This window comes from Drosophila erecta, unplaced genomic scaffold (genome assembly GCF_003286155.1).
Source record: "Drosophila erecta strain 14021-0224.00,06,07 unplaced genomic scaffold, DereRS2 tig00000000-arrow-pilon, whole genome shotgun sequence".
Taxonomy (NCBI): domain Eukaryota; kingdom Metazoa; phylum Arthropoda; class Insecta; order Diptera; family Drosophilidae; genus Drosophila; species Drosophila erecta.
In genome coordinates this window covers 3,857,978-3,872,287 of record NW_020825194.1, presented here as the reverse complement: position 1 = coordinate 3,872,287, position 14,310 = coordinate 3,857,978, and the positions used below count along the sequence as shown (strand labels likewise).

Below are 14,310 nucleotides of genomic sequence, written 5' to 3'. Positions count from 1 at the left end.
CTGCGCCGGTCTGGTTTGTTCAGGACTGGTCTGGGCGAACGCTGCGTATGCTTAATGCCATTTGGCTCACACGCACACTCACTCACACAGGGAATCGCCTGTTGTGTGCTGTTTAGTTAAAGGTTTTTGTCTTGTTGCAAACTTTTTAAGCACGTCGAGCTGTTGAAACTTACGGACGCGTGTCATTGAAAGCCTTAGAAAGTTGTCAAACGGCAGACGGGGGACACATCTAGGACATAGTACCTCGGTAGTACAGAGTACCGAGATATAGACAGAAACAAAGCGCACTGAGAGAGCGGATAAATAGACTAAAGATGGGGCTAGATGGAAGAGCAACATTTCAATTTGCTGCTACTGCTGAAACTTTGACAAGTAGCCAGCCAGTTATCAATAAGCCTGAAAGCATCATCTCAAATATGATTATATGGTGCTTCAAACTTTTTCTCATGCACTGCAACTCTCTTTACAGCAGCAACAGGAGCAGCGGCAGATATTGCGATTGTAGCGGCAACAAATAGACATGGCCAGCCAAAGGATACAGAGCCGGCCAGAAGAAGGACGAAAAGGACGAAGAGTGAGCAGCGCCTGCCGACCGGGAGCCTTGCATACGGCATTCAGTATGCTGGCGTTGAGCTGGATTATAATCTCAGAGTTATTGCTCAGTGGTAAGTGTTCAAAAGACCCACATATAAATGGCATATTGCAGGGCTTCCCCTTCCCCATCCCCTTCCGTTTCCGAATCCGAATCCCCTTCCACTTCCAGCCAGTCAGTCTGTCATGTTAAACAAGCTGAATTTATTATGCCAACTGCGTGTTGCGGGGCGTGGTTAAAATTGATTATTTAATCTACCAAATAACTGTTTATACACATATATTATGCACTGGACCACCCACTTACCCAGCCATTGACCAGGCGAAAAACCAACTCTTCCGCCGAACGGCGGTGAAGTAGTCAATTTATTAAATGGCCCGGGAATGGGCGAGCATTGGCCTTTGATTAATATTGGTTTGTTCAATTAAAGTTGCCATAATTTGGCCAACCACATGCCTGTCACTCCACTTGCCTCAGTCGCCAATCCGCCGATCCCACAAATCGATGAACACTTTTCGAATGACATGTGTGTGAACCGTTGCGAGAACAGGTCATTTATTGAGCACACTGCCCTTCGAGATCGAAACTACAAATTTATCATGGGCTTTTATGAGGCAGGATAAGAAGCGAATGAATATTAAAATATTTCAATATATTTCCGTTCGCCCTGTACCGACACTTAATCAAGTGCTCGGTTTGATTAACAAATTGGGTTGCCCGCGGTCACGAAATATTTATTCAAGTCCGAAATTTATTCTCATTTAGCACTACAAAAGATACAGTTATTCATTTGGTTACTTTACAATAAAAAGTATATATATATGAATTAATTATGTAAGTGTGTATACTGCAGTTATGTTTGACCTTTCTCTTTGCAACAACATAAGGGCTTGAATAAAACCCAGAAAATTAATTATTGCACCGCACTCTTGTAATTGAACCACTTGCAAAGTAAAATCAATAAAGATCATTAAAACTGCATATAACTTGCGATGATCACAGTTTCGTACAAGTTAGTAAACACAAAAAAAAAATTCACGTATTTTAACAGTTAGCATGCGAATGAAATTCGTTTAAAGTCATATCTTTAAATGCGTACGATTTCATAATGGGCAATTAAAGAAGCATTTAAACTCATTATACCTTTAAAAAATTATTTAACTTTAATTGCATATCTCAATGGCAAATAAACCACACTTTCTGCTCTTCACGTAAATTAATTTAACGCTTTGTGCTTATGGAATAATCATATTGGCACATCTCTTTACTGGAATTTATTTAAATTTTCAATTGATTCGAATGAGCCACGTTTAACGCTCATAATTGCGCCAGGTCGCGTTGAATTGCGCTATTTAGCCGTTTCAAATGGACGTGGAAAATCGAAGCGAACTGGAATAAAATAAATAAATTGCATTTAACGCAAGTCAAATTTGCGCCGTACACTCGACTTTGTCATAAATTAACATGCAAGTGGAGTTCTCGGTAGTTCAGGGCTGATCCCTTTCCTTTGCCACCTGGCTGGGTAATTGGGTTTTATTTTTCGATATTTATTTCTTTTTTTATGCCGACTGTGGTTCGTCTCCACTTTTTCCGTTGGACCTGCATAATCGAATTCGTATGGTTGCGTATACGACATGTGGGACAAGTCATTGGGGTCATCCAACGGTTAAACGACTTTTGGGACTGCCTTCAGTATTAATGCCACCATACTCTTTCAGCTCACTGCCTGAAGGACCTGAAGATATTCGTACCGGAGGCCGTATTAATGGGAAATGCAGCGACATTGTCTTGTCAATACGATTTGGAGCAGGTAAGCGACACTTCCTCCAGGTATAAGTTGGAAAAGAGCGGAGAAACAGCAGCCAAGTCAACAATACGAAGGATATTGTCGTCGGCGGCATGCTTAATTATTATAATTACTTGCACTTTGTCTTGCCGTCGACGCCGTCGCTCTGGCAGCCTCTTCTGCCTCCTACCGCCCGTCGCCTATTGTCCTGGCTGCTCCTTCCGCTCAGCTCCTTCGGCTCCCTCGGCTGGCTCGGCTGCCCCAGCTCCTGCACTATTCACCACTCAGGCTTTTCATTAACGCATTTTCCTTCCGTTCCTCCGCAGGCGGCGCTATACGCGGTACGCTGGTACTTTGGACAGGAGGAGTTCTACCGCTACGTTCCCCGCGAGGCCAAGCCCACATTTGTCTTCGCCGTCGCAGGCATTAATGTTGATGTAAGTTAAATTACGCTGAAGATGCCACAATGAGCTCAAGCTGCTCGTCTTTTACGCTATTAAGTATAATACTCCCATAATACTCCTTGGAATTTAAGGTATTTCAGTAGTATCGAAAATACTGTTTTTCTTTTTAACTTAATGGAAAATCTTCAAAAACCCAGATTACAATAAGGAAAGTTTCTATAAGAAGTTTTCTTACTCCAACTGCACTCCACTTAACCATTAAAATCCCAAAAATGGTTGTATTCTGAAAAAACCGGATTTAAAATCCTCGGTACTCGGTATCTGCTAGTTCGGCACTCTGCCCCGTCCCGCCTCTTTCTTTGGTTTTTGCTCACCCATTGTCGGCTTAATGGACAAATCACTGGAGCAGCAGGCCATGTGTTTCGTTCGGGCCGAGTTTGCGTTTCAACAAATGCAAAATGGGAAAGCATTCAAATGTTGTGCAAATATTTAAATGCGGACAATGCCGGGGGCAGTTGCAGTTGCCGCTAGCATCTTACCGCCTGTGTGTCCCTCTTTCGGTGTCACCCGTTTTATTTCTATTGCTGTGCAATATTTGTTCACTTTTATTTACAATATTCGGTGGTGTTTTGCATTTACAAGTGGGCATGTGTGTGTTGTCTGTGTATGAAATATTCCGCTCTGCAATTCGAAAAGTGCCACAACACACACACGCACACATGCAGCTCGCTGAAATATTGCGAAAAGTGCAAAATAGTTTATGGCGCGGCTGCTGGCAAACAAAACAAACAAATATACAAACAACTTCTGCACTTGCAGCAACAAGGAGCGGACAGAATGGCCCACCTAGTGGGGAAAACTGCTCGGCATTCGCTTTTCCATGCTGCACTCATTAATAAAAACAACAGCCGCAAAGTAAGCGATAAATTGCTCGACCAGAGTCCAGTGTGAAAAGTGGCGAAATTCCTTTGACGCTATTTATAAAATCACCGTTCATCTTCAGACCTGCGAAATTCATGGGCGAAGCAGGGGAGTTTCTGTTTGAAGTCTCTTAAAATATACAAACTTTATACAGAAGCGTGTATTTTCCAAAGTAACTGCTACTAAGGAATTAGTAATAGTATCTCTCAGACTGGCTCAGTAATCTTAATCATAAAAATTGCATTAACAATTTACGTGCTGTTGTATAATGCACAAGATAATATTCAACTGATTTAAGAACCCGATAACATCTGTTTTTCAAATAAACAGTCCGTATGGGAGCGTCGATTTCCGAGGGTTGTGTAAAACGAATCGATTGTCGTATAATCATAAATAAATAAAATTGAATTTACCATGAAAAATTTGTATGGGCGAAATATAAATTGAAAACTCATTCGTCCGCACATAAAACTGCAAACTCATTTACAAACACTTCGGGCCACATTTTTCAAATGCGCCAAAAGGGGGAACGTTAAATAATCATAAATAATGGCATAAAGCGAGGGTGCAATGATGGAGTAATGTTTGTTTTGTGTAAGCGAAACAAAGCAATCGAGGGATGGCGAAGGCTGTTCCATAGAAATAATTTGCCCCCGACTTCCGTTTCCGGTCTGTCTGTCTGTCTGTCTGTCTGCTGCTCGCTCTGCCCAATAGCCATTGGTCTTTTTGGCCATCTCAACTGTATCGATAATGGCGTGCTGGCCACATCAATCAGAGTGGACTTGATTAATTTGCTTTGATTGTGTCTTTAATTTGCACTCCCAGTCTCCCCAATGCATTGGCCGAGACAAAAAGCGGGGAATAAACGAGAGCCATGTGAAAGAAAACCGAAATAAAATACAATAAAATACAGACAAAAAATAAAGCAGTCCCTGCTCAGATGTTAATTTGCCACTAATTAGCATTCAAAGGCATTTTTGCACTAATTAAATATTTCGATTGCAGCGTTCGGGGTCCTTGGCGTTCTGTGGGCGTGGCTGTGGGCAGTGAGCAGTGGGCGGTGGGGGCGGGGCGTCAAGCTATGCGTGTTAATTATTTCCCGATTCCATCTCCCCCACCGATCTTTATTTGGCCTTACATCGCCAGCGAATTGGAAACTATTCAATAAAAACGAGAACGCTCACAAACAAACCAATGCATTGAGGTTAATGCGAAAATTTTCGTAGCCTACTTATGGGCACGCTCCAGATGGATGCAAACTCATTTTAATTTGAGCAAATTTTCACTTCACTCCCAGGCAAAACTGCTTGAGACGCAATCAGCCGTTAACCGCTAAAGGTGAAAAGCGTAAGAAAAGATGGGAAATCCGAGTGGAGTGGAGTGAAGCTGGGGATCCTGTGGTCGATTGCATAATGCAAATGATTTAGCCATCGTGCTCGCTGTGCAATTAAGTTTGAAGGTTGGCCATAGTTTTTAGACCCCACCCCACTGGCCCCGCTGTTGATGATGATGATGCCATGTTAAAAGGTGGCTTTTGAAAAGTGCAAAAGTGCAAAAACTAAACTTAAAAAAAAAAACAAAAAAAAAAAAGGGGGGGATGGTGAATGTGAAAAAATACCCTACACCCCAAGGCAGCAGCAACAAATCGAAATGAGGCGCCGGCAGCTGTGTTTTCCAACTTAAATTGATAGTTGCCGGCACTAACGAAGGCAAACGTCAAAGGCCACACCACAAATGGAAATGGAATTTTTAAGTTATGCCAAGGCAACTGGGCCAAATGAAGAGGGGAATGGCTAGTGGATGCTGGATGGTGATAGTGAGCCAGCTACGAAATTGTGGCAAGTGCCTTAATTGAGATTAAAACATTATAACTTGACTTGTTTTACTTTTGCTAAATCATTTCAAACAGCTAAACACGCTTAATGAGAAAAGTTACGCTCGTGCCAAGTTGGCGGCCATTATGCATATGCATACATGTGTGTGCGAGCATGTGAATGTGAAGGAGGGGGCGTGTCGTAGGTGTGGTGTGGGCGTGGCGCATAAAGCATCGAGCACTCGAAAGGCAGCTGCAGCTGCAGCTGCTGATGATGCTGCCGCTGACATCCAAAGGCACTTGTGGGCGCACTGGGCGCTGCAGGAGATGGGGGCGTGGCCGACCAAAGTGCACTCGTGTCGTCCACTTGAGCGTTATTGGAATGTAAATGTATGCATATTAAGGCGGTGGGCAGGAAGTCAACGCCAAGTCGCGTCGTCAAAACTTCAAAAGTCATTCAGCAAGGCAAAGCAACTGCCACGCCTACCGCTCCCATGCATCACACTGCGAGAAATTATGGTGGGGCTTTGAAGTTCGATAATTGGTTTCTGATTTAGGACACCACGAACTTGGCTATGTGTTTATATTAATATTTAAAATTGTTTTCAGGGCACTTTCAATAAATATGTTCCTTAATATTTCATTTATATTTTTCTCGGTGCTGTGCTTTACACATGTCAACGGGGACAACAGCAAAAAAAGTAAAATATATAGAAATGAAAAAAGGGGGGAAATAAACAGGAAAGCCATCATGTTAAATGTAATTAAATTTTTAATTTAGAGACACCGCTCGCTTCGCTGGCAATCTTCAATTAAAAACACAATTACCAGGCCGCTCTCTCAGCGGGTTGAGGGTCATCCGAAGAGCGGGAGGAGCAGTCCTGAACGGGGCGGGACAGGAATAGGATATGCCAAGTGCTCTAAAGTTTTGCGGCTTATTCATTGTCCGCCACAACAATAAAATCGCCAGCAAGCCTCTGTCCCTGTTCCCTTCTATCTTGCTGTCCCTCTTCCTCTGCCATTGGCTTGTGGACACACTTTTCCTCGGCATTCACCCGCTTTTCCAGCCGCGGAGATCCCAGAAATTTGCGCCCCAAAAACTTTTTGCACACTGTCAACACGGAAGGAATTATTCCGCATTAAGTTTGCGGTAATGGCAGCGTCAGTCGTACTCCAACACACACACACACACACACACTCGAAAGCAGTGTCCTTTTGGCTTTTGCCTGAGTGTCCTGGCTGCTGGAGCGTTTGCTTTTAACATTGTTAATAACCCGACACGCCTCGCATTTATGCACAGCAATGTGCGCTTAAAATTAATGCACTTGCCTCTGGGAAATTTCAGCGGCGGCCGAAAAGGGATAACTGGCGACAGAAGTGACCAAAAAAGTTGGTCGTGGTCTATGGTCTACGATTTGAATGTACTCCCAAGGGTTTCCCTCTTTTTTTGGGCTTCTCTAGGCAGTTGTTAATTAGATGCACTAGACAGGAGGAGGAGGAGGCGAAGTATTAAGTGTGCAAAGGGCAAGGGCTAATTTTCTTTGGCTGATTCAGGCAAGTTTTTAAGGTCTTAGGGGGTAAATTTGAAAAACACGATAGTGTTTTTGTTGTAAAACTGCTTGCAAAGTCCTAAGTTGTGTTTCTTAAAGTTTCAGTTTTTTCAAAAATATGTTTAAACAAGTTTTCCCATATATTTTCAAAATAATATTAGGAGTGTACGAGCGTGAGCAACTATCACTTAGTTTTTATCCTTTTTTCAACCATATTCTTCTCTAATCCTTGTACCTTATGAGATCTCCCTTTCTGAGGACTCACTTCAATTTCCATTAGCCACTTCAGGCTAGTCACATGCAGGCATTTTCCGCAAGCCATTTTCCCCTAGCCATTTTTCCGCTGTTGTTGTTTACGCCATCGCGGCGGCCTTGGCTAGAAATGGCTCTGTGACAAATGGCAACAAATAAACATAATAAATAAAAATGCGAAATGCATTCGTGAAGTGTGCACACCAAGCTCTCCGGAATCGCAGAGTGTAACTAGCTGCGTCCGTCCTGCAGTCCTTCCATCCAAAGGCCGCCAAATGGCATTGGTTAGAGGGTAGAGGTTTGGGGGGTTTTGGGTGCTTTAGTGGGGGCGGGGCATTCACTTGGGCGTGCTGTTGTCTGCCTGGGCCAACAATGAGCACAATAAAAAGCCATGCATTTTCCAAACACCAAAAATTGTTCATAGCAACTGCTCTGGCAGCAGAAGAAGAATAACAACCGCACCGGAAACATCTCATTCACTAAATTTGTGGTCGGTTTTTGCCCAGCGTTAGGCAGTCGAAGTTGTGAAATGCCAACGGCAACTGGAAAATTCGCAGAAGTGGGTGGCATGGCCGGGGGAAAATTGGTTGGAGAAAGAGGAGCCGTTAGTTACAACAATGCTCCAGGCAACGGAAATTCGGCATGACATAATACGTGCACATGGGAGTGTGTGTTTCTGTGGATGTGTGTGTGTGTGGCGGGGAATAGGAGTAGTGGAGTGTGTGTGTGTGAGTGAGTGTGGTTGTGTGGCCGCGACTTGAGTTGATACAGCAATAATTCATAAAGTGTTGCATGCAAACGAGGATGCTGCAGCTGAGCTCTGGCTCACACAGATACTCCGCATCGTCGCGTGCGCGTGTGTTAGTGTGCCGCATGCGACAGCGTTGGCAAAATTAAAATTGCTGCACAACAAACAGCGGAAACTCAGCGAGGAGCCAGCAGTCGCAGGAGGAAGAAAACGGAAAATGGCTGTGGGAAAGTGCTGGGAAAAATGGAATGGGATAGTAGAGAGTGGAGAGTGGAGAGAAGTGAGTCAGGCAGGGCACTGCAATGAAATTCATTGTATTCTTACAACTCGGCGACTCTGGCAGCTCAGCTCAGCCGGGCCGAGAGCTTTTTTGCCGTAAAGTTATTATTTCATAAAGCCAGAATTATTGAAACAATACTTTACTCTCACACATGGCTTGAAGGGGTGTGCGTGTGTGCTGGCTGCCTGGTCGTTTGGCTGGGAAAACTCCTGTGTGTGTTTGGCATGCAAAATTACGCTTTAGTGGCGTCATTTCATTTCTTTCTTCTCTTTTTCTCATGCCAGAAAGTTGCAGCTGCGGCTGCTAAAGCAATATAAAATATAAATAGAAATTAAAAGCCAACAAATAAATAAAAAGGGGGAAACGGTGTGGGCCGAGTTCGTACAAAAAAAAAAAACTTTTCACGACAAACGCAACTTGAGTTGAATTTTCCCAGCCTCACATTTTTTCTGCTCCTTTTTTCTGTTCTTGTTTTTACTGCCCGGAGGAGCAGTTACGAAATGGCCACAGTTTCATGCGAGCAAACTAAAAGGATGAGCGGTGTGTGTGTGTGTGTGTGTGTCATTCCTCAAAATGGCAGACATTTGCGTTTGTTTGGCGCGCTTCCTGGCGCTGCCACTTCCGCTTCCGCCGCAAAGAGCCACCGAGAGTACCAACAAATAAAGTCACATGCAATTAAATAAATATGACAGACGTAGCAGTCCGCCGCAAAACAACAAGAAAAATCCCCACCGCACAAAGCAGTTGAATAAACAAAGCGGGTCAGGAACAACTTTTCCGTATATGTTTGATTACATAATTAGTGTCATTTAATTAGACGGGGTCGAAATCGCCTCAGGCCTAGTAAAAAGCAGCCACTCAACGTGTGTTTGTGTGCACAGCTAAATTGAAAATATTATTCAAATGAGATACTTCAACATTAAAAACAATTATTTGCACTCACAACATTGTGTACATTTCACGTTGGTACACTGCAATGTGTACTTATAATACATAGATAAAATCCCTACATATAAGATCTTGAAAGAAAGTTTTTACATTTGTTTCCTATTGTTTAGTTAAAAAATGTCCGGTTCTTTTTAATCAACACATATCTAGACGGCAGCAGCAAGCGCTACTTCATAAGTCCCTAGCACCCATAAGTCATGGAGACCGATGCGAAATCATAGTGCATCTCTGGCCCAGTAGACATTATTCATGGATCCATTATTCACACCCCCCTTTGCATATAGAGAACCTTATCAATACGATTCGCATTTGTTTTCATTTTACGATTGCGTAACGAGATCAGCGTCGACAAATCCGAAAGCCACTAAAACCACAGCTCGCCAGGGGCCACGAAGCAGCCATTCCATGGCCAATATGCCAATTGGCAACCGCCACAGAGCACAGGGATTCCGAGAAGGGGTGGCCGTAATGGGGGGAGGGTAACGGGGTAAATACCAGAAGGTTGTAGGTGCCTGGCGGCCCTTATCGACGGCGTTATCTGCGAATGAACTGGCACAACTAGCTGGAAAGAAAACAACAAACTAAATAGGAAAAGCCAGGCCAAGCCGAGCAATGCGCCAAAGTGTTGAAACAATCGTAAAAAGCTGTTGTTTGCCGCGGGGGCACTAGAAAGGATAAAGGATGGGGAATGGTGTGTTGTGGGTGGATGCTCCTCTATGCTGCTACGAGTATATGCCAATAGCAATAGGACACACCGACCGACCAACAACGGCAGCCATGCCGGGATTAGTACAGATGCAAATGAACAAAGCGATGGCAACGTTCGCGCTCTGGCTTTGGTGGCATATGCAAAACTCGAATGCGAATGGGTTGTGCTCGTCGCTGGCTGAACTTAAATACAAAAGGCCAGGACTGCGATAAAAGGACCTCCCTCACACACACGCACACACACACGCTTCCACACCAGTAACACACACCCACACACAGACACGCTCGCACACACATACAGACTGGTAGGTAATCGCGAGTGGTTCGCTGCTGAAGTGGATTTTGAGTAGGATATTGCACAACTGTTTGCCAAGTGGCAAGCGCTTGCTGGCAATTAACAGAATATGCTAAACTGCGACAACGAGTGCGATTCAAAAACCAAGTGGTCTCGAAGCTGGAATACCCTGTCAATGGATCCCTCAAGGGTGGTTTCACTCAGCCAGCTAGCTCACAGGGTTCGGCATGCCCAAACCCATTGGAATTTCGCTTCTGGTACTTACTCATGCTCTGCTGATTACCAACAAATGCGTTGCCTGCGCTTTTCATGCCATCTGATGTGGGTTTTTTGGGGATGGTGATCGGAAAGGGAAATCTGCTCAAAGATGGAGTTTAATTCGTTTTGGATATGGGCGGTGACAGAGACGCATTTTCATTGGGAAAATCACTGGGAAAAGAGACATTACTGCAGGATCCGAAATCAATCAAACCCAGTCTAGCATTTCGAAAAGTGTTTAATACTTTCTGCTTGCATTACTGTGCGGTGAAATGCTAAAATCCCTCCAATGGTGCTTTAAATCCCTATTCCATTTGCCCACTTTCAGCTCGCCAATTCGGATGCCACGTCGGTGACGTTGAAGGGTGTCACCCGGGAGTTGAGCGGCAGCTATCAGTGCGAGGTTTCCGAGGACGCACCGCTCTTCCACACCGAGATTCGATCGGCCCACATGCAGGTGATTGAGCTGCCCAAAGACGATCCGGTGATTCAGGTGGACAAGAAGGTGATTGGCGTGAACGACAACTTGAAGGCTGTGTGCACAGTGGGTCCTTCGTATCCGCCGGCCAACATCTCCTGGATCATCAACGGGTTCGAGGTGAGTTGCAGGACATTGGAGCACATTCGAAAAGCTCAGAAACAAGAAGTTAAACATTCACACGTGCCCCGCAAAACTTAAGGCACTTCCATTTGCTTTAAATTATTGTGATATTAAGAATCAGTAGCCACAGAAGAACTTAAAAAGTGAAACTCCACATATCAGGCGTACTGACTTATTCCCCATTCATCCCTTGCAGGTCCGCAGGACGCCGCTGCAGCGCATCTCGCAGAACACCCACGAGGGCTCCACCACGTACTCCTCGCTGGAAATCTACGCGAACAGCCAGGCGCTGCAGGGCTTCTTCGAGACGAAGTACCAGCACAGCGTGAACCTGCAGTGCGTGGTGACCATCCGGCACATGTACCACAAGGTCGTGGCGCAGAGGATCGGTCTGAATGCGGCGCCGCCGACGACCATATCGCCGAATCTGCTGGGACTGGAGGGTTCCAAGCGGTATGCCAACGGAGATCCTGACAACTCGGCGCTCACAGGCGCCTCGCAGCGCTGCTGCATTTGCTGCGGAGCCTTTGGCGCGATTTCGCTGGCGATTTTCACACTGGCCATGGCGCATCTGTGACCGCAGCGGGCCGCTTAAATCCGCCATGGAAAACGCCATGCAAATGCAGCCGGACAAGTCACCTCCAAGGATGAAACAACAGCGCGAGCTGTGTAATTAAAAAATAACAAAACAGAACGAGTGCTTGATGGCAGAAAAAAACAGCAAAAGGATATGCAAAAATCAAAAGGAAAAACAAAACCAAAAAAAAATATAATGGGATTGGGAGTGGGGGGAAAGTGTTGGCGACAGCGACCCTGGATTGTCAACGCCTAGTAGCATGTCCTTGTATTTTATACTTTTTTTTATTTGCCTCATTCGCCAAACAAACAAAAAAGAAACTGGGTCGCAGTCCATAAGTTCAAAGCGAAGGAATATTTTCAATGCATTCATTAATTTGCGATGGCTACATACAAAATTCTGATAATAACAATACATTAAACATAAGTCAGCCGGGGCTGAATTTCCACACAAGCTCGGGCATAGATCGAAAAGAAGGTTAAAATAATAATAGTAAAAGTAAATACATAGCGTAAATTTAATACGTAACACACGTAATTGCATGTTGTGGATGAAAGCGTGGTGTTTAACTCTTCGAAAAAAAAACTCAGAGCTGCCTGCAGACAACACAGAGCATAGAAAAAAGAAACGAATCCATAAATTTAAATAAATTAACACATGCACTTGCAAACAACACTTTGCAAACAAGTTACATAACGAAAGAAAACAACAATTAATAAGCATAAGTGACACACATTTAACTACTAAGTACACCCTACCCTCCAACTACCGCAGCCTAGGCACATAAGTTATGTAAATAATTACTGTAAAGAACTAAAGAAAAAACAGTAAATAATAAATTAATAAATACGAAACCCTCACATGGGCAAACATTAATTAAAGCTAGAGCAAAATGTGTGAAGAAAAAGTTAAATACAAAACTAATTAAGTCCATATGAAAATCAATGAAATCGGAAGAGTCAAATTGGATATTGGCCAAATTCAGTTTAATTGGATTTGTTTTCATTTCAATTGTGGCTTATTTGCGGTATCATTTTGTCCACTTTCTGTTGCAATTTTGTTTCCGTCGAACGGTTTGTGTTACCAGCATAAGATGGACTTTGTTTTAGACTAAATTTACATAACTAAATGCAACGTATATATTTATCGAGTAATGATTGCCGTGGAGAGGTAATATGAGTAATATGGGTGTATGTTAGTTGAAAGATGTTAAGAGTGCATTCTGCGGAACGCACTGAAAGTAAATCCAAACTCCTTGGCCAAAGGACTATTTTTAGATGTTGATGCGCAGCGCAAACTCACAAAAAATTCAGGTTGCGTTTGATTATGAATCGTGTTCAGCATAATCGTATTTCTCAGCTAAGAAACGAAAATTTTGGAAGCACTTCCAATTACAGAGTAAGCCCAAAAAGCAAAATAATGTAAATCAAATGAGAAGAGAAGGGTAAACGGTATTATTTTAGCGATTTGTGGCAGGTGGAAAAAACTGAAACCCAAACTAAACTTAACTAAACTGAAAGGCAAACTAATAATAAAATGTAAAATCAAACTTAAATACAGGAAAACGAGAAAATAACACAAGCCCATGAAAGTCGAGCAAACGAGTCAACGGGATGAAATTATATATTAAATATGCATAATTATGAATAATTTAATGCGAGTTAAGCAACGGCATAAAGGTCAAACGAAATCAAACCACACAAAAACCAACAAAATGCACGCCTATGTGGGCGTGGAATTTAGCTCAAAATTAAATGCGATAAAGGCAAGAATTATATGACGAAATAAATAAATAATACAAAATGTACAAAGGGCGTTTTATTGCCATTTAAGGGTTTAAGGTTTGAACACTGTTTGTGTCGTCTAGCACTCTAGGTGCGCATAATTAAGGCAGTGATCCCCTTATTAGGACACACACACACACACATTCGCAGAGAGGGACCGTTCAAGGATGCCCATGACGAAGTTGGTCCTTGTTTCTCGCGTTCGCCGACAACAGCTGCACTTACATGCAACACCAGTTACCCACTGAAGCTGATACCGCTGATGACACCGCCGGGGAGTGCTAAACCCACACACACACACACACACAGGAGGGAGGTCCAGGAGCCAGGGATCAGGGTCCTGGGAACAGGAACAGCGTCTCATGTTTTGTAAATTAAGCAAACAAATTAAGTGCACTTGGCACCCGGCTGGCTCACACACTCTCCCCACACGCCGTGTAAGCACATTGTGATTGTAACAAAAGCACATATATCAAAACACGTATGGTGGTGGGCACGCATCCCCTGGCGCTCGTCCTTGAGCAAAGCTGCCGCTCAAGGACACCGGTCGCCCAGCCCCAGCACACCGTTAGTTTGTCTTAATTAGTTGCAACAACAGCAACAGCAGCAACAGCAACAGGAACGACAGCGCCACAAGCCGTGGCACGATGCAAAGGCCACAGAATGGCAAAGCCATCGCGACCCAGCTCGTATTATTTACAAGCCATTGGCTGCAGCCAAGACCCAACCACAATTTCAACTTTGCACCACCAACCTAAGAGCTCCCTCCACTAGCACACCGCCGTCTCAACCC

At 43.9% G+C, this 14,310-nt stretch overlaps 1 protein-coding gene across 1 annotated transcript; it reads left to right on the top strand.

Moving 5' to 3' along the window:
* Positions 1–476: 476 nt before the first annotated feature.
* On the top strand, positions 477–11,877 carry LOC6554196. Its single transcript, XM_026982877.1, has 5 exons — positions 477–665; positions 2,311–2,402; positions 2,705–2,815; positions 10,884–11,153; positions 11,353–11,877. The coding sequence occupies exons 1-5, from the start codon at positions 521–523 to the stop codon at positions 11,731–11,733; spliced, it is 999 nt and encodes a 332-aa protein (XP_026838678.1). The 5' UTR covers positions 477–520; the 3' UTR covers positions 11,734–11,877.
* The last annotated feature ends 2,433 nt before the right edge of the window (positions 11,878–14,310 follow it).